The following is a 21,169-nucleotide window of genomic DNA, read 5'->3' on the forward strand; positions in this document are numbered from 1 at the left end:
GAAAGCCTTTGCATTGTGTTTTCTTTACAGTTGTAAATGAACCGTAAATACTCTGACAAGCTGTTTCGGGTTACTGTGAAAAGTATAGCACTTAGACGTGATGACTTTAAATACATCATGCAGATTGCAAAGAAAATCAGATCAAAGTAGGCATATTTGGTGCCAATATCCTAGGTATATTTATACATAAAGTGGTCACAATTAAGAGTAAGTTACATGGCTATCAGACTCAAGGGGGTCGACCTAGTAAATGCAAATAAACTATTCTTTTTGTAAGGGAATTTTCTGAAGGGCTTGATGAATGTGATACAATTTCACTTTGCAAAGAATACCCAATCACCTGCAAGAAAAATGAAAAACATAAGCATTTTTGCATGCACATGATTGGATGATGTATGTAAGTATAGCTACAGCTCATTCACTAAGCTCTTTGGAAAATTCCTTTGCAAATTTCAACATCCCCTGCCTTTTCCTACACTAAATCAACTCCAAAGTGACCACAGACAGTAGAGAACATTCACACGATCTAACTGAATACAATCAGATTGGGGAACACTTGAATGTTTGAAGGCCCCTCAAGGACCCTAGCTGAGCCTACTGAGTTGAAAGTCAATCGGCCTGGATAAAATATCCCTGCCAAACACTATGTTTTCTGGGGACAGCACTGACCCCTCCCTATACCATAAACACACTCATGCAATGCAAACTTGCATTTTTTTTTCTAGAAATAAGTTAGGCACTATCATAGTGATTAGGCACATATCACATTTAAAAAACAGAAGCAAGGAGTTTAACACAATAAATAATAAAGTTCACTATGAGCAATATATATTCCCAGGGAGATGCTAAAAGGTAAACACGGGGGGGGGGACCACATCCGGTCAACCCCCGCATAGCCCCTCCTCTTCAAAGGAACATAGAATCCACTCACTAGGCACATTAGTCAAGAACAGTATCATCTCTAGCATTAGTAGTAAAGGGAAATTCAATCCAAATGTCCCAGACCTTGTGAATCTTTTGGGGCAACCTCAGGAAAGATATATCATTTTACACAATGGGTCCACAAAATGAACCAGTTTTTTCCAGGAAGTCTATCCGATTTCCACAGCAAAACAATAGGTTTTCTAACATAGAAAAGAAGAAGACCCAAAAGCATTCTGGAGGCCCTGGAAAAGGCTAGATGGTTGACCAAACCCAATAGACAAACAGACACTGAGGAACAGAAGTTGTGGTTGCTGAGTAAATAAACTTTAGCAGCCCAAAATGTTTGTATGCGGGAACAGAAGCAAAAAAAAATTTAAAAAATCTGCACGTGTGTCTCGGCACTGCCAACAATTAGGTCCTACTATGGGGAAAATTTGGTCTAATCTCTGTGCTGTAAGGTAGGATATGTGGAGAATTTTTAATAGGATTAGCCTTTCCCCTGTGGCCACCAGCCTTTAAAACCACTGTAAATATTTTTGAGCAAATTCCTTCCACAGTACATTAACCTTTCTTCTTCATTGCTGTAGAAATAGTACTTGAGAACCAATCGAATCAATCTTTGTCCCCTCAGAAAAGCTTACACTTTATTGTCCCCCCACAGTCACTATTATTAGTATTGTCATTATACATGTTTATAGCTCTGGCGTATAATGCAGTGCTGTGCTGTGAATGTTTCATTATTCACATTGCTTTTTACATCAGAGGAACATAAACCGAAATGTTTTCATCACAGTTACACATATTTATTATTATGCTTTTTCATTTTTATAAGTGAAATTATTCATTTTTTCAGGTCCAACATATTGTATTTCAAAATAGTTTACCAAGAACATAGAACTGTTCACACTGGGTAAGGGGTCATAACTGTTTCTGTACAGGGACCTCCCACTGACTGTGTATACAATGTGCTAAAAATTTGATAAAAAGATAAAGCTAGGGCATAGCTACAATCTTTCGTGACCAGAGGCCACTAAAGCCTAGATGACCACATCAAATTTTGTAGCATCAGTTAACTTGACTATAACTATATGACTAGTTTACATGTCCTAATATTTTTTAATTTCATATAAAGATTTTATTCGGTACACTTAAGCAATAGCCTTGCTCAGTTTTTTTTTGTTTTATTATAGGCTGACAAATGTGCAAACATTTAAATTAAATTTGTTTTAATAATGTATTATGTCAGTTTCAAACAGAAGCACACTGCCAATTTCAGGCTAAAGGCTTATTTTTTGAACTGTATGTGATAACTGTGTAAAAATGACATAGTGGCCAGATAATTGGCAACCACTTTGATTGGTTGTCAACTATTAGTGGTGACCAAAGCTGTCAATTAGAGCCCACTCTGATAGCTGGCAGCCTTGAATAGTGTCAGCTGCTAGATGTCAAAGGGAGTACATAGATTAAAAACCCTTTGATGCTAGACTAGCCATCACAAGAAGATGGAAAACTGCACACCCACATCACTTTGAAGATGTCATCCAGATCCTCAATTAACATATTTTACTAGAATATGGGCCTTGGATTAGAGGAATGTGTGTTCTGCGCACTCCTGTTTCCACAATACTATTAATTATATTAAAATACTATTATTAATAATTACAACACACTCCTTGTCTCTGCCTCTACTTACCTCCCAGAACCATCTCTTTGTAAAGACTAAATCCCCGAGCAGCAAATCCCCCAAGTGCATCAATAAATCCCCCTAGCAGCATCAATAAATTGCTTAGCAACATTAATAAATCCCCCAGCAGCAACAATATCAAATGAAGTGGCGTGGAGCAGGAAACTTACAGCATGGTATATGGAATAAAGTGGTGCAAACTAGGCAATTATGTGTGTGGCATAGGAATCATACAGCATGGCATATGGAATAGGGCAGTGGGAACAGACCTGCAGTGATTGCAGTAACAGACAGCCTAGCTCATCACTGCTGTCACATCTAAACAAGCAGCCAGGGAAGAAGGACACATAGAGTGGTCGTAAAGGCTAAAGGCAAAAGAGCTCCCCCCTCGGCCCCCCCCCCAATATTTACCTAAGCCCGATCTCAATCCATTGATGTTCAGAAGACCCAAAGCTTTCCTGGGTTTTTCCCTCCTAATTGGCTGAGATGAGGCAGCAGGAGCTACTGTCAATCACATAATTGATAACTGTGTCTTCATGCGTTGTGCACACACAACCCCCACCAGGTGTACCCTCACCTTAGGGGCTTAAAAAATAAGCCTGTTATTGATAGCAATAGCCTGCAGAGATCCTCCTTTGCTTCCTTTATCCTATGAAGGTTTATGGGACACTTGTATGGAATACAGGCCACCTGCTACTTCCGATAATAACCCAGCTCAGAGGTCACTATTTTCTCCTGGTATGTTGAGTGACTCTCCTCATATACATCACATGCGGGAAATGACAGAGGCATGCAATAGCGTGATAATGTTTAAAAAATTGTAATTGCAAACACAACTCACATTTCAAATAAATAATAAACGCTTTTTAAAGTGCTATAAGGCTCAGTGGTGATAGAGTAACCTGTGGTCTGGTTTTGCAGCCCCGGTTTACATGGCATTCCCCCTGTCCTATGCCAGCTCTGCAACACTTCCTGGTACCTCCCGATCAAGCTCCTCCTACCAGTTTCGTCACAGTTTTGTGACTTTCTCTGGGAATACTGATTGTCTGACGCTTCCCAGAGGAAGTCACGAGACTGTGACGAAACTGGTAGGAGGATTGGCTGATGAGAGAGATATCCAGGAAGTGGTGCAGAGCTGGTACACACAACACACAACCCGGTGAGGGTTGTGTGTGCACAATACATGAAGACACAATTATCACATGGTTGATGTTAATATGGACTTTTGCTGTTTAGTTTAAAACTCATCAAGGATTAATTGCAAGTCACAGAGCATGAGCATTTTATTTTCATACATATTGACTGTTGCTGTTTAGTTTAATAACCACATTGATGACTGAGTGCAATATCACGGAGCACAAGCACTTTATTTATAGTGTTTATATGTTGTTCTGCTTTAGACATTTATGTTATATATAGTGTTTACTGGATTCATATATTTATATAGTATTGTTTCTATATTTATCAGCGCTGCACGGTGTGTTATATAGATTGCATTATCACCATCTGGGGAAGTGTGGGAAGTGTGGCAGCTGATTATAGTTATATCTCCTGTGTATATTTTAGGTTAATTTAGGCTTAGTGTGGCAGCTCACAAGGCTTTTACCCATAGGAAAGTATGATATGTTTGTTATTTTTTTTAACACAATTTTTTCCTTTACAATAACTTTAAGCAAAGTATACACACTGATTTATTGTTTTTTTTTCATTCAGCTAGTGGGTTGACTCAAAGATCCCTGCATCAACAAAAACTATGTTGATATAGAGATTGCTCCCGCTGTGCTATTGTATTCTAACAGGAGGGCATCCCCCCCCGCGCCAGAATACACGGATCAGCGCTGCAGCCATTGGTTGCAAGAATACTGGTTTTCCAGCATGACCGTTCGACAGAAAGTGGTCATTAGTCTAAGTGCTGTAGAACAGAGAGCGGTACATGCGTACAAAAACTGAACATGTGTATACCCAGCTTTACAGCACTCTCTTCTTCTGCCAGGGTCTGCATTAGATGATGCTATTAGTCAATGCTCAGCAAAGGATGTGAGTAGTGTAACTTTCTCTGTCCCGGGGCTTTGTTTACATTTGTGACAGCAGCGATTGGTTGCACTGACTATAAAGCCACTCCATTCGTTTGGTTGAACAAAAAAAGAAAACTGACGGCCCAGTGGGAGCCGTTGTACTAACAATCTGATGTTAGTACAATGATCCCCCCGAGCTGTTGTGTTCTGATGGGGGACGAGCCCCTCCCCCGACCAAAACACTCTGGACAGCCATTGGCTTGAAGCACTGATCAGGAGTTGATCGGCTGCTGGTTTTCCAGCATGCATGCCCGACAGAAGCTAGCCGAACGGCCGGCTTCTGTTATGCCAGCTTGCATACACATGGGCCAAACGTCAGCAGATTTTAATTGAACTCGCCGTTGTCGCCCGACATTCGGCCCATGTGCACTAGGCTTAACTGTGAATCCCCACCGACTGGAGGTCTAAAAGGGGCACAGCTTATAGCAAAACTAAATGTAAAAGTTACAGAATTGTGAACAGGCAGGCTTTTTATTGTAAAAGAGACATGCAATGGAGGTGATTTACTAAAACTGGAGAGTGCAAAATCTGGTGCAGCTCTGCATAGAAACCAATCAGCTTCCAGGTTTTTTTTTTTATCCAAAGCTTAACTGAAAAAGCTGAAGTTAGAGGCTGATTAGCTGCCATGCACAGCTGCACCAGATTTTGAACTCACCAGTTTTAGTAAAACAACCCCATTGCATGTTGCTTCTGCAATAAAGTACACTTACCTGACTATTGGCAATCTTTTGCAGAATGTACACTGGGTTGCACATGTGCAGCTCAGTTTACATCCTGGCATGCTGCCAGTGTGCCAGGATGACTGCACTCCCATCTATGTGCAGGAGTGAAGTCATCCTGTGCCAGCCAATCAAAATGGGATTAGACCGTTGGAACAAAGTTTTGTGTCTTTAATGTGTAACTGTGGGGAAAGTCCACCGCTGTCCTTGAGTGGCATGGCACCTCCAAGCCAGGACCTCTGTAAAAAAAAAAAAAAAAGCCCTACAGTCACCACATCTAAGCACTAGTAAACTGCATCATATTACACATTTAGTTATTGGGTTTAGATACACTTTAATGCTTCACAGTTGTTTATGAATCCAGACGATTAAGCTGAAATCAAAGTAAAGGTGGGTGTGAAGAGCATGTGACAAATGTAACAGATGCATACTTTCTTCCTACTCCACTAGCTCAAACCTTATGACTATAGTATTATTTCCCTTTTTTTAAAACTGCATATGTTTATATCTTCATGACAACTGCTCATATTGTTGCAAAACATTTATATTTGAGAATTCCCACAGTTCTTTTTTCCTTTGGTGTGTTAACTCATTGTTCGTTTCCACCCACTGTGGTTATGAACACTCGCAGAGGAATGATGATTCTTCAGTGGTTGAGATATTTAGTCACAGCTATGCCTTCTTTCCACATCCTTACATGAAACATTCCATGCATCCCAGGCACAGATTCCTAATACCACCGTTACCATAGTAAATGGAGAAAACACAAGTACAGCAACAACATAGTGCATTGTTCAGGTATTCTAAATAAGTAGTGAAATAAAAAAAAAAAAAAAATCTGGCCACAAAATAACATTTGCTAATGAGCTGATCACCACATGATCTTTAGCTATTTATATAGATGTACACGTAATATCCTGTGAGTAAGTTATGCAAGGTTGTATAGGTTATCTGTACAACTAATGAAAAGAAAAACTCCACCTGATATTTGTAATATTTTTGGGTGCCCCCCGCTTTTGTAGGGATGAGAGAAGGTTATATATTTATGAGGTTTGTAGCCCCTGAACCCTTCCCATTACATAGTTTCCTTTGGTTTGCATTGTAACTGGGAAGGCACTATCAGCCAGTGCTACAAACATACAACCTGGCATTACTACAATTTGAGTCCTACAAATAGGGGGCATTCCGGTGTACCAGACAATATAAAGGAAAAAGAAAAAAGGCTAAGAAAAAAGCTAAAGGAAAAGGCTAAGAAAACCATCCCCCCTCTTCACCGTCACCTTAAAAAGACACCAGGTTCTTCTACACCTCAGTGGTGTGGTGATGCAGTTTTTCAGGGTTTTTGTATAGTTCCCACCTTCTCCCAGTGAAATATCATTCATTATATTATTATCATTAATATTATTATATAACATTTTTAGGGCTATGGATGTTTTTTGACCGTAGCAACCACTGAATTAATACTTTGTGTCTCCAGTTAATTATGGAAGAATGAAAGGGAAAATGTTATTGGTTGCTATAAACAGCTCTCCGTGTGAATGACAGCCAAAATGATTACGGTGCAGCCAATCTCTATGCAAAAAAATAAATAAATAAATAATTACATAAATAAATAAAAAGGGTAAGGTATTTCTGCTTGAATGGCTATTATTTATGATCACGGTCATCATTGCCAAACTATATGAAGAGTAAATGCAAGCTATTTACCCTGTTCAGTTAGACAGAGCAAGTTCTCCCAGGCTTTAGCTAGATCTTGACTCGTTTGCTTTTAATAGCAAAGAATATATATGTACTCTAATAAAAGGATTCAGCTTGCAATTTCTTGAACCTTTTTTATCTGTTATATGTACTTAAAAGTTTATTAGTACCAGACAAGCCAAGCACCATTTTTTGCAAACGTCACAATTTACTTTTACTGAATAAAACAGTGAAAAGGGAAATGTTAATGTGTAATGTGCGGAAACAAATAACAACCAAATTACATTTCTGAGCTCTGGCGAGTCTCTATTCCCTCCTCTCTATTATAAAATACTCATATGTCCATTGAATCCAGTGTTGTACTGCTGTAATCCACTGGCTAAAGTGGGCTCAAACCTTTGGGCCCACTTCCTTGGGATTGCGACCACCCCCCTTTCCTGGGTTATTATTTAGAATGTATTATCTATTGTATGATTATGCTGTGGGATAATGGTCCCTTTAAGGATCCAGAAGGAGCCAATCAGGTTTCATGGAAAATTCTGGAAGTTTGTTGGGAAGCTATATAATGGGCATGGTGATCACCTGGCAATGTCAGTGGCCTCTCTGCAAGCAAGACTGCTCCCTCCCTCCTGCCCATCCTGTGCACTTCGTGTGGTGCTGACACCCTGGAGTCAGGGGGGTCTTTGTATAAATGTTATGCTGTTGATTCTGGTTTGAGCTCTGATAACTGGGCCAAAAGTTTAAGGTAACCTGTATATTTGTATTCGGTTAAATGCATTAATGGTGTAATGACATGTTTGTTTATCACCAATAAAGTGCTGCGGCCATTTCTTGCCACTTTTGCCTAATGGTTTTCTTTTACTCTTGTGTTGGTTGTATTTGGGGATTGTGTTGGGAAGGGTATGGGTTGTGTCCTGCGATCTCATGTAGCACATCCAGTACTGTAGTGTCATCTTCTCTTCTTATTTTATAGGGAGCGGGCTGTCTCAAACAGGTTCTTGTGGCTGGCCACCAGATTACATGCTGCAGCGCATGTGCATTGTGTTCTAGGTTGCCCCAAAGCCTCCTGGGATATGTGATATATGTGAGTATCCCAGGAGGCTGTGGGCAACTGGAGTAAGTTAAAAGAATAGTGGACCCGCGCAGTGGAAATGGAAATGTATTGGTGAATCCTTTGGAACTGCTGCCGCCCAACATGCAGTCACCCTAATTGGGGACAGCTGAGTGAATTGGTGTGGTAGAAGGGTATGGCGCTGTTCCTTTATCTAATTGATGGTTCCCTACCTGCGTGTTTGTATATTCCTAGTTTAAACAAGACGTACAGGTATATATTCCTAAACAAGTTTAAACAAGATGGTGGTATCTTTAAAAAAATATTTCACAATATTGAACAAACTGTAAATATATATATAAAATAATAATAGTGGTATCAAACTCCATACATAGTGATGCTGGTTTGTATTTCAAATATCATTTGGTGTGGGAGTAGGGGGAGGGAGGGGGGGGGGGTGAAAGGTGGAGGGAGAGAGGGAAGGGGGAGTGTGGAAGGTCAGACGGTGGTGAAAGGAGCTGAAAAATATCCAAAAATTCACTCCTAATAAAGTGCAAGCGTGCTCTTAAGTCCAAAGAAGTCCTTATTGTGTAATAAACATTCTGTCAGATTCGTTTAAATCCTTATTGGTGCAATATCTTGGTGTATATCTTGTGCAGTATCTTAGTGCATGTGATGTGGTGATTATAATCCTTCGGTTATTTGAGAATCCGTGCTCTAGAAGTGCAGCCACTCACCAGATCACTTCACCCCTGCAGGGGTATCAGGCAGTTACAGTTTTGCGCCACTGTACGGCAATCTCTGGCAAACTCAGGATCGTGGTGTATCATATGAAAAGAGAGAAGGAGTGCCCATAGTGTAAAATCGTTTTGTAAAAAGATTTATTTAAACAAATGGAGAGGTACTCACAATTTCACAGTATGAATCAAGCAAAGTAGAAAACAGTCACGGTTAACCTTCAGCTGTGGTAGGTAAGTAATGTTGGGAAGCACAGATTAGGCCACGCCCTACTGGAGTAAGTTGTTCTCACCTAGGCATTAAACTTGGAGGCGCAGGACCTTGCACAGTATATATATACTGCATCAGTATTTGTATACTGTTTCATTACGTTTTTCATTCTTTTTTTCACTGTCTGTTTTTTTTTTTTCACTCTGTGAAAAATAATTAGGTTAATGGAGGATGTTTTTTTGGCATAACAACAGGTTCAGAATAGTTGAAAGGAACTTCTATAACACTCACAAGCTGTTTAATCACTTCAGCTTCAGAAGGTTTTAACCCCTTCATGACCAGGCCATTTTTTTGCTTTTCGGCACTGAGCTATTTTAACTGGCGATTGCGCGGTCATACAACGCTGTACCTAAATAAAAATGATATCATAGAGCTTTCTTTTCGTGGTATTTGATCACCACTAGGTTTTTAATTTTTTGTGATATAAACAGAAAAAAATGTTACTTTCTGCTTTAAAACATCCAATAAAAAAAATCGAATTTATTCATAAATTTTGACCAAGATTTATTCCGATACATGTTTTTGATAAAAAAAAATCCCAATACTTGTATATTGATTGTTTTGCATGAAAGTTAAAGCGCCTACAAACTATGGTAATATACTGAAATTTTTATTTTTTATATATTTTTTTATACTATTAATGGTAGTGATCAGCAACTTTTATAATGGGACTGCAATAGTGCGGTGGCCAATATGACACTACTGACCAACTGCCACCAACATCACCAGTGACACTAATACAGTGATCAGTGCTAATAATATGCACTGTCACAGCACTAATGACACTGGCTGGGAAAGGGTTAACATCTAGGGCAATCAAGTGGTTAAATATGTGCCTAACTATGTTTAAAGTGTGCTACTTTTACTAGTTGATCTCTAAGTTTCTCATCCCTGAATATCAACACAAAGGTCTGGGATGTGAATGTACATAGCCAATCAGCAGGTCGTGGCCATGAATAATTGACCAGGACTTGCTGACAGGATGTACAGAGTGTACAATTACAGCGGGAGCCAACAGGGGGGGGGGGCACGCATGCACATGCTCTAAACCTGTAAGTAGACGTTGACGTACCAGTATGTCGCTTTGCCTACAGTGGCTTCTCGTCTGCAGTACAATGCGGACAGCCGGTCGCTAAGTGGTTAAAGCCCATTGCACCCTACACTCCACCAAAAACATCTGCATTTTGCCTTCCCTATTGACTCAAATGTACTTTGTAAATTTGACTCAAATGTACTTTGTAAATTTGCGGAAATATCCTGATTTTCAATAAAATGTAAGGGAAATAAAAACTGTCCATTTCGCTCAACCCTGTTTATGAAACGTATGACTGTTGAAAATAAATACATTACAGCTGGTTTTATGATAATGTGGTGTGATGTGCAATGGGTGATGTGCAAAATACAGCAACCCAAAGCGTCAAAACAGATTTCACATTTCATTGGTGAGGGTTTAAGTTCACTACGGAACAAAGGATCAAGAGCTATTTAATATCTGATTTTCTTCAATATTTCTAGCAATTGCAACCTTGGACTTTTGACTTTTTAATGAACATAAGCTATTTTAGAAAAGAGTGAGTAAAAACAATAACATTCTACATCATTTATTGTAAACATGAGTGATTCCAATTGATCTAAAAAAATATTCATGAAGTTTCTACAATGGCGACAGTGATTGTACTGGCTGGGTGTTTATATGTTTGTACTAAGAAGAGCCCTTAACAAAGCTCTTACCCTAGAGGATCAATTGGTGTGCAAAATTATTCCTGAAAAATTGAACCCTAAAGATCTGTTGCTGGGGGTGTTTGCAGTTGTCAAACTTTGTATAGACATACAACTTTGTAACAGTTCAACTGCAATTGGCCAGATCAGGTGACAACAGTATTTGAGAACCTTGAAGTACATCTGTCATAGAAGAAATATGAGGACTGTCCTTGCTGACCTCATTTGAAATAGCTAGCAGCCTGGCTGTGTCTGAAGTCAGTATTAATAAGTCCCAGAGCAGATACAAGAAAAAGAAAGTTTGAGAGAAATCAGAATTCTTTATTTGTATGTTTGTATTGGGTAATTGATAAAAACATACCGAGGTCAAAGCAATGGTCTGCAGTAGCAGCCACCATAATACTCTTTTAACAGATTTCCCTTAAGGTAGACCCCCCCCCCTCCTCTCAAAAAAAGAGGCCACCATTAAGTAAAGTGCATAGTGAATCAAATAGAAATACTTACCTGTACATGCCTTTTAGTCCTGCCTTCAGTAAATCCCCCAGGTTGGTCCAACTCTTTCTCCAAAACCCACACCAAAATACATCATCAAGGGGCCAGCGTCCTCTTCCTAATCCTCTGGCCAGCCCGTGATGATGATGTCCATACAAAATGTCATGCATGCATTTTTAGAGATCTGGTAGATCTAGCAGTTCAGCTGCTAAATCTCACAAAACCTCACAGTTTAGCTGTGAGAACACCCTGGAAGGCACTAGTGATGTAGTCTTCCCAGGATGCAAATGTGGGGCCCTGGATACATCACCAGTGCCTCCACATAGAATGCAGTGGATTTCAAAGGTAAGTAATTACTTTAAAAGTTTTTCAGTTACACCCTGCAATCTGTAAAGATGACAAAGAACATATCTGTAGACCCACTTGTTTGTTGAACCCCTATCCATATGTCAGTAAATCAGTGATAGAAATGTAATAGGCATCCATCATTTCTGGGAGTGTCAGATACTTTTGCAAGTGTAATGCTACCCCCACAGGAGTCACTGGATTTTGGGTCCCCCTATTCCTGCACAGCCAGGCAACACGCATCTTCAACTTTCATTCAGAGACAAACATATAATCCAAACTTGTTTTTGCTGTTTATTGGGGAAAACAACTTGGCTAGGGTATTGGATTTATGGGATAACCAATTTTACTTAAATAACAATGATGAGGACAACTGCCTTTTCTACGTGATCCTGAAAAATGAACTTACACTTGACTGTATTCTCTTTAAAACAACAAAAGTCTCTGTGAACTTGGCAAAAAAATCACCCTTTACAGGAGCTCTGTTTCCCAGAGCAGAATTGTAGCAGAATCTCAACTTGCAGGTGCCCTACAGTATGTCCCCTTTATTAAAAATACCAGCCCACCTGGCTGCTTAGCAAAATGTTTCTGGACAAGGGAATGGGTCACAGGTTGCTAACACAGTCCCAGAAAAGCTTTCTTGATATTACATCCGGCGGCTTTAACCCTTTCAGCCCTGGGGAATGTGAAAATACTCATACTATCCCCGGAAATCCTGCTGCCGTAGAAGAGATGTCTGTTCAGGCCTCCTGCTGTACAGGTCCTTCTCCACAAGCCGAGTTGTGAGTTGTCTCCTAACCAAGACCATGAGATCGTAGAAATCCCTCAGTACTTCTTCCTATCTCAACTCTCATCCTGGAGGCAGAGTCCCCCTCAGCCTGGGGTCCCCTCCCAGGCCACACGACACAGCTTCCTTACACCATCTTCCACCCAACTCCCCTGCTGGCCAGGATCCATGATATTTAAGGGTTGAACCACACACCCTGCCAGAGACTTCTACCTGGGGATTGGTCACTTCCCCCAAGTATGCAGTGTAGGACCTCCTGGCCTCTGCCTGCTAGCTTCCAGAAGCTTCCCCAAGCTTCTAGAATCTGCTCTGTAGAGCCCTCCAGCCTATACTAGAGTAATCTGACCCAATTACAGGCTCACACAACTACCATGAGTCACAAAAACAAATTTACCTACACTAGTCTAGCACTAGAGGTTGCTACACAGGCTGTACTCTCTTGGCCTTCCCCCATCCCCACAGCCATGACATCCGCATGCTCAGAAGGCAGTTTCCTAAACATCCTCACATGAGCTTATTTTGTAGCATTGATACATCATACAGTTTTTCAGGCAAGCAAGCAGTTGCTTCTATATTGCCCGCACACACTTGTGTCTACAGTCTAAGCCATTGGCTGCACCAGGTGCATGCTTGGCACAGACAGATGAAGGGGAAATTTTGTCATTATTACAGTAGTGTGCATGCTCTGGATGCAGCAGAGGGTTACTGTACTGACAGTTCTGTGTCTGCAGGCCACCACAGATGTAACATCCAATATGGCATCACCCCACAACAATCAGGGCCTGCCGAAACCCATGGAATATTTTACAAAAGATTTTATTGCACATAACAGTGGTAAATAACTTTAACATTTCATATAAACATTATTTGATTTGAACGTTATAAACATTATTTGGGATAAAATGTTGGACAGTTTTTTTCAGGTTTGTGTATATAATATGACAATTTAAAAAAAAAATAAAATAATTTTAGACAAAGCTAAATTATAAAAAGTAAAAATAGTGGGAAAGGACTGGACCCTCTGTCAAGTTTGAAGCGCTGTTTGTATCTCTATTAGGAAGATTTTCCCCAACATTCTTTCAGCCTCTTACTGGAACAACCCTTTTCTTCAGTATATTGGTCATGTTAAATATATTGGTCGAGATAAAGTGTATGTAAACCCTAGAAATTAATGCCTCTTATATGCTCTCTTTTGGTCTGTTAAATATAACATGGAAACCAGTTTGTTATATCTGTTTGATAAGTGCAACAATCCTGTCCCCTGTACTCTCTGTCTGTGTTGTCTCGAATGGACTTGAATTTCAAGTAAGTTGGTCCCTATCATGTGGAAAAAAAGACAGCGGGAATGGCTGACTCATTTCTCAAAAGACAATGGGCAGAGCTGACACTATCCAGTCCGCAAAAATGTTGTGTGCTGCCAACCCACAACACAAATTAGGAGCAATTCTAGCAAATCAAAAGGTATTTTTTCTGTACTTGTAGGGTCTTTAAAGAGATAAAAGATGGGAAATATGCATGTGCTGCAGAGATATACTGGATATGCTTTTTTTGCCTTAAAGTGATTATAAAGTCTCATTTTTTCTATACAAATAACAAACATGTCATACTTACCTGCTTTGTTCAGTTGATTTGCCCAGAGCAGCCCAGATCCTCCTCTTCTCGGGTTCCTCTTTGGTGCTCCTGGCCCCTCCCTCCTGTTAAGTGCCCCCACAGCAAGCAGCTTGCTATGGGGGCACCCAAGCCAAGTCACAGCTTCCTGTGTCCAGTCAGACATGGAGCCATGGCCACGGCCCAGCCCCCTCTCTCTCCTGATTGGCTAACTGAATTTGATTGACAGCAGCGGGAGCCAATGGCGCCACTGCTGTGTCTCAGCCAATCAGGAGGGAGAGTCTCAGACGGCCGAGGCACTCGTGGACATCGCTAGACAGAAATGAGGCTTAGGTAAGTACTGGGGGGGGGGCTGCTGCACACAGAAGGCTTTTTATCTTAATGCATAGAATACATTAGCATAAAAAAAACCTTCTGACTTTACAACCACTTTAACATACACTTTAAAGTAGAACTATAGGCAAAACTTGGATAGACCAAAGGAGGGTTAGATTTTTTTTTTCGTCATCTGTGAGCTTTCCCTTCACTTCCTGTCCTGTAGCCAAAACAGGAAGTGAGAGGAAATCCCTGCAAATGAAAGTGTTTCTAAAGGCAGAAGTTTTTTCACCTAAATGCATTCTATGCATTAGGATAAAAAAACCTTCTGTGGGTAGCAGCCTCCCTCAGCCCTCCTAATACTTAGCTAAGCCCGATCTTCCTCCAGTGATGTGCAAGAGAGCCTCGGCTCTCTCTCTCTTCATTGGCTGAGACAGCAGCGGGCACCATTGGCTCCCACTGCTGTCAATCACAGCCAGTGAGCCAATGAGGAGCAAGAGGGGGCGGGGTTGAGCTGCGGCTCTCTGTGTGAATGGACTATGGTGTGAATGGGCTCTAATGGCACTCAGCAGATGGGGGTGGGGGGCAGGAACATCAGCGGGGGACCCGAGAAGAGGAGGATGTAAAACCACTGCACAGAGCAGGTAAGTATGACATGCTTGTTATTTTTTCTTTTTAAAGCCATGCCTTTAATATCACTTTAAAGGAATTCCTTGGGGACCCCTAGGTCACCAGAACTAGTGTCCCCATTAGGAGATTTACCCTGTATTACTTTTCTGGGGACATTTTCTTTTACTTAAACTTTCAATAATAATGGTATTATTATACTATAATGATAATGGTAAACAGGATGAATAGAGAGGATGAATCTCTCTAATGGGGGCACAGACAGCACTACAAACTGACCAGCATTCTAATTATGTTTTCCACCTCATCCCTTTAAACCTGAACACATATTAATTACACAGGTTCTGTGGCTGATTAACCACTTCAGCCCCTGTATCTATCCAAAGCTAAAAGAAAAAAATGCCTTTAGTTATACTTTAAATGCAGAATACACAGCACTTATACTACTTATACTACTCCTCTGAGTATATAATAAATATATATTTTCCTACAGAGCTTAAGGCAAGATTAATAATATTCAAGTTTCACTCATTTACTGTATACTAACACAGATACTTTTGCTGCAAATCAGTTTTCTTTCTTGTGCTGTGTCAGCATATTCCTAAATGAATTCCTAAAGCTGTACTGACATGAGAAAAAAACTCTACACGTGTCAACATTACTATTTTGTCAGTGACGTTTGTTCATAAGCAGAAGGCTTGATCTAGACCTTTGTCTGCTAGTAAGTGTATGTATGGTGCACAGTTACTTCCCCCGTCAGGTATTAAGCCAGGTAAACATTTATCGAAATTCTGCTTAACCGGACGTGTGTGTAGCCCTCTCTGTTTAACAGAAGCAGATTGATAGACCGGTTTCTGTTGAACGGTCCTGCTGGAAACCACTGGTTGAACACAAAAGACCTCGGTGGGGTTGATTTCCTAAAACTGGAGTAGCTGGTGCAGCTCTGCATAGAAACCAATTAGCTTCCAGTTTTTTTGCCAAATCTTAATTGAACAAGCTGAACTTAGAAGTTGATTGGCTGCCATGCACAGTTGCGCCAGATGTTGCACTCTTCAGTTTTAGTAAATCAAACCCTGTGTGTACCTAGGTCCCCATACCCAGGTGGGAAGAAAGATAACATTGCTCAAGGACCCTAACTGAGCACAAGTTCTTGAGTTACTTTTTTTATTGTCTCCTTCTCAATATGGATTTCTGGCACCTGCCTGGAGTACAACTGTGCATTCCATTTGGAAATAAATGTGGATGACTAAATCTTTATAGATTGCATTTTTAGCTGCCTAAAGACCTGGCTGCTCAGATCTCTTATTATTGGCAGTTTAGATGTGCTTAGTAGTAAAGTAATAGGATGACACCATAATAGATGATCATTTTTCTTAATAATTTTTTTTCCAAATGCTGCTATGTTCTCCCCTTTACTAACCTCTCTTATAACCTTGGTGCACCCTGGAAACCATGGAATTCTTTATCTATGAAATTCTAAAGAACTAAGCACAGTCACACTGGCATTTGATTTATGGCACAAGATGGCTGAATACACCAGAATTGTAATAGGTAACATGCTAAAGTGCTGTCTATCACATGCTGCTCATCAGCAATACATTATTAGTTTGTAAGTGGTACAATTTCTCTCACAGTTATGTAGAAATCAGGACCTTTATGTTTTCTCATCCTCAACTTAGCCCTATATGACGCAGTGAAAAGAAAAAGGTTATCTGTCGTAGAGGACTTAAAGTGGAACTTCACCTAAAAAGGAAATTTCCATTTTTCCTCCTTTTCCCCCCCTTCTCTAGTATTTTTGGGTGTTTTTTTTTCTTGGAGCAGGTACCTATTTCTTACAGGTACCCACTCCCACTTCCTCTCGGATTGCCCAGGCGATTTCATCAGAAGTTGGGCCCCTCCCACTTGCCTGCAACTTCCTGGGCCTTTGATGTATCCCAGGAGGTTGCAAGCAAGTGGGAGAGGTCCAATTTCTAATAGAATCACCTGGGCGATCAGAGAGGAAGTGGAAGTGGGTACCTGCGGGTCCATTGAGAAAACACAGCCGTACTCGTGGGAAACCAGCTGTGAAGCACCAGAAGGACACAGCCGACTTCTCACTTCCAATACGGCAGTGCCAGGGACCTGAAGACTGGCAAAGAACTGGCCCGGGTGAAGACAGCGCTGGATCGCTTGACTGGTAAGTGCATGTTTATTAAAAGTCAGCAGCTACAGTATTTGTAGCTGATGACTTAAAACATTTTTTTCCAGGGTGAAGTTTTTCTTTAAAGTGGCGCTAAACAATATCTTTATTCTCCAAAAAAAATCTATATACATCTACTACTTAATGGCCCTATAGTTGATTTTTTTATTAATTTGTTCCTTTACTGTGTTTTTTTTGCCTCAGTTTAATGTCCTCAGTAGTCTCTTACACTTCTCTCTTTCCCTCCCACTTCTGTTTGTTTGGAACAAGCAGTGCACCTTAGTTGCGGTTATGTACACTACAAATCTCATAGTCAATAACCCTATTCCATTTTAGGAGGCTGAAATCAATAGAAGTCTCTTTTTTGCATTACAAATATATACTTGAATGTATTTTTTAAAATATTGACTATATTTATTTATTTTAAACAGAGTTAGTGTCACTTTAAGGCTTTGAAAAAGGTAACAAATAGCCACATCTTTTTGTGAAAGATCTGTTGCGAGCATCATGAATTTTCCAATGGCTATCAGCATGCACCAATGATTAGGGAAGCAATTTCACTTAGGCTATTTTCATTTTCACACTGAGGAGTTTCTCAGGCGCTACAGGGCTAAAAATAGCGGCACTTTTTCGCCGATGCCCCGCCCCAGTGTGAAAGTGCCCTTATCACCCACTATGCTGGAGAAAGGCTAACGGGGGGAATATCCAATTCTCAATGTGAGACTCCTTCACAGTGCCAAATGACAAAGGTATCTTGGGCAACCCAGGAGACTGGCAAGCACAGCGACATCACTACACATGATACAACACAACAATGTCATCATATGTAGAGAAAATTATATTTATTGTACTGTTCCCCAAAATTCAGGCTGCACGAAAATTTACAGAATTATGCAAAACTGCAATTTCTGATCTCTCCCTTTGAAAATGTTAGTTGCCTGGTTGTCCTGCTTGATGCTTTGGGGTTGATTTTCTAACAACAAGTAGGCTGTTCACTTTTCAAGGAAATGTTCTATTTGCTTAGTGAAGGTGGTGGTAGTGAAAATAAATTACCCAATCCCATGCAAAAAAATAAACAAATTGCATTTTTGCTTGCACATAATTGGTTGACGGAAGTCAGCAGTTTCTCCTTATTCACTAAGCTAATGGAAAATTCTCTTGCAAAGTGAAAATTACCTTGTAAAGTGAACAACCTATTTGCTTTCAATGCTGTCTGTCACTAATCCGGGACAGGTATAGAGATGAGAAATTCCAACACTTTTTCTGACTCTCTATTTGAGCATTCGTCTTCAAGGTACAAAACTAATCAAGCAACAAGCATTTCTTAAAAGGAGGCCAAAGATGGAAATCCCTGTACATTCCTCATGACAGGTGTTCATTATTTTTCAGTGAACATGTAAATCTGTGTACAAATCAAACTAGTAGTGTGTGACACAGCCCGAGCATCACATAAAAATACCTACAATACCTGATGTCAGAGTGAATTTTTCTGCCATCATATATGATAATAGAAAAACAAACAGACTTGAACTGTATTTCCAGGTTCATAGTGATAGTTAGTTCTTTATGAAATAGATAACTTGCATGACCTGATGTGTCTTTCAGATGCATTGGTGCACCTTACACCTTTATGTATACCAACTATATATAAATGTTTCCATATATTCTGCATTATCTATAGTATGTACATTATTTTAAATATAATTATGTGTATTGTACATACAATTACCTGTATAGTCCATTGTGTGGACTGTAAATGATATATCTACGTGTATGGTCCATTGTATGGACTGTATGGTCCATGATACATCTACCTGTATGGTCCATTGTATGGACTGTAAATGATATAGCTACATGTATGGTCCATTGCATGGACTGTATGGTCCATTATACATCTACGTGGTCCATTGAGATTCACGGAAGACCTATCAGTCACAATTTAAATAATGCTAGCAGCAAGTACCCTAATGTCTACATATATTTGGTCGTAAAATGGTCATAATCTAACACGCAGGACAATCCAAATTTGAAATGCTCATTTAATAAGGGGTTTATTAAAAATGTACAATTTAAGAATAATTTGTCATCTGTCAATGCAGGGTGCTAAATGAGAAAGCCTACACTGATTCCCCAAGGTTCTCCTTTAACCTTAAATCAGCTTTGCCCGGACTGTACATGACCCACTTTTTTTTAGCCTGTATGCATATTATAGTACATTTGAGATAGCAGTCATAAAATAACGGACGCATGAATTGTGTATTTCAATGAATATTATTAATCAAGGGCGGAGTGATTCTCTGTATTTTGTAAACCTCTGTGCTATATAGATGATGAAATAATGCAAACTGTTTCATTAAAAAATATTTGGCCAGATGATGCACAAACACTATGCAATGCATTGATATAACCCGAGAGTACTTTTTTGCATTGATGAATGACCTATTATAACATAACCGAACGGCATGAATATAGAACTATTGCAAAATACAGAGGAGACAATGAAGACAATGAGGAATAGCTTGAGTGTCTCTACTGATGAAAGCAGACTTGGCCTATGTTGCACCTAGTTCCATTTTCCAATGCATATGATCTCATGCAGTTCCAGCACTAGATTGATTTTATCAATGGAAGCGTTCTGCAGATGCTAGTAGCACAATCCCTGCACAGTCAGCTCCTTATCCATATTCCCTGCTTCAGTGGTTATCTTTTTTTTTTTTTTTTGCATGCATCTATTTATCCATTGCCTAGGCAGACCAAAATTGTATTTCCTTATTGAGCATGCAGCCTTACCCTTTTTTTAAAGAATTGAAAGGCAGAACACTTCTTGACTGGGAATCCATTCATGTCTTTGTTGACCATTTTCTTCAATTTGAAGCACCCAGTAAAAAAGATCCACAGACAGGCACTTGCTTAGTCACCGCATCCGTTTTCCCCCTTTTGAACCCAATGTGAAAACAATGTACACTAGACGGAGGGAAGATCAGTAAATTACAGGCTCAAACAGCCACGAGTTCCTGAATCTTTTATCCTGATCCATTCATTCTGCACCAGTTACTGCAGCAGCCTGCAGTGAGAAGTCAAGACTTTTAATCATTCATTAAAAGCAGAGACATGCTAAATGCTGTATCGCAGCAACTTGCTGAACGACCCATATGCAGGATGAGGAAAAATTGAGCCATCCTGGTCCTTCATCAAGTGCTCATGGCTTAACGAAAGACACAGCTCCCTCCCAGAGCCTGTATTTTGCTGTTTCTCAGGTGACGTGATGCTCTGCTGTTAGAGAGATGAGAGCTCTGATTCTTCAGTCTGCTTTTTTTTGATTGGGTACCATCCATTGGGAATAGTGCTGGCATAGCGAGAGCGAGAGATGGAAAGAACACTTAACTAATAAGGTTACTAGCTCTCTACTGTAGGCAAAGGGCTCCTAACATACAGTAACTGAGAGACGCAGCAGACCCAGGGGAGGACTACATATGTGACAATTGTTATGCCATGCAAGGAGACGGTTGTTATCAGTCAGTGTTGTACATAACATGTTCTTCAGTTTGGATTCTTTTATCATGCATTGTTCAATTAAAAAAAAAAAAAAAAAAAAAAAAAGCTAGGTGCATGTATTATACAGAAATACATTGAATTTGCCAATTGAGCATCATTAAAAGGAATGATTTATATTTTGCATATATTTTTTATGTATATGCTGTGTTCAAGAATGATTCTTTTTTCATGTTTTATTTATATTTTGTCACATAAATATTAAATATTGAACAACATATACACTATATTCCCAAAAGTATTGGGATGCCTTTACACGCACATGAACTTTAATGGCATCCCAGTCTTAGTCCGTAGGGTTTAATATTGAGTTGGCCCACCCTTTGCAGCTATAACAGCTTCAACTCTTCTGAGAAGGTTGTCCACAAGGTTTAGGAGTGTGTCTA

At 39.9% G+C, this 21,169-nt stretch overlaps 1 protein-coding gene across 1 annotated transcript in view; it reads right to left on the reverse strand.

Annotated features, from left to right (window-relative positions):
• SGK1 (serum/glucocorticoid regulated kinase 1) overlaps positions 1-20,455 on the reverse strand; it is a 206,663-nt gene extending 186,208 nt beyond the window's left edge. Inside the window, exon 1 of the mRNA XM_073627312.1 lies at positions 20,022-20,455. Within this exon, the coding sequence (XP_073483413.1) occupies positions 20,022-20,090 (69 nt within the window). The 5' untranslated portion in view covers positions 20,091-20,455. The remainder of the gene's footprint in view (positions 1-20,021) is intronic.
• Positions 20,456-21,169: the final 714 nt, after the last annotated feature.

This window comes from Aquarana catesbeiana, linkage group LG04 (assembly GCF_042186555.1).
Source record: "Aquarana catesbeiana isolate 2022-GZ linkage group LG04, ASM4218655v1, whole genome shotgun sequence".
NCBI classification, from domain to species: Eukaryota; Metazoa; Chordata; class Amphibia; order Anura; family Ranidae; genus Aquarana; species Aquarana catesbeiana.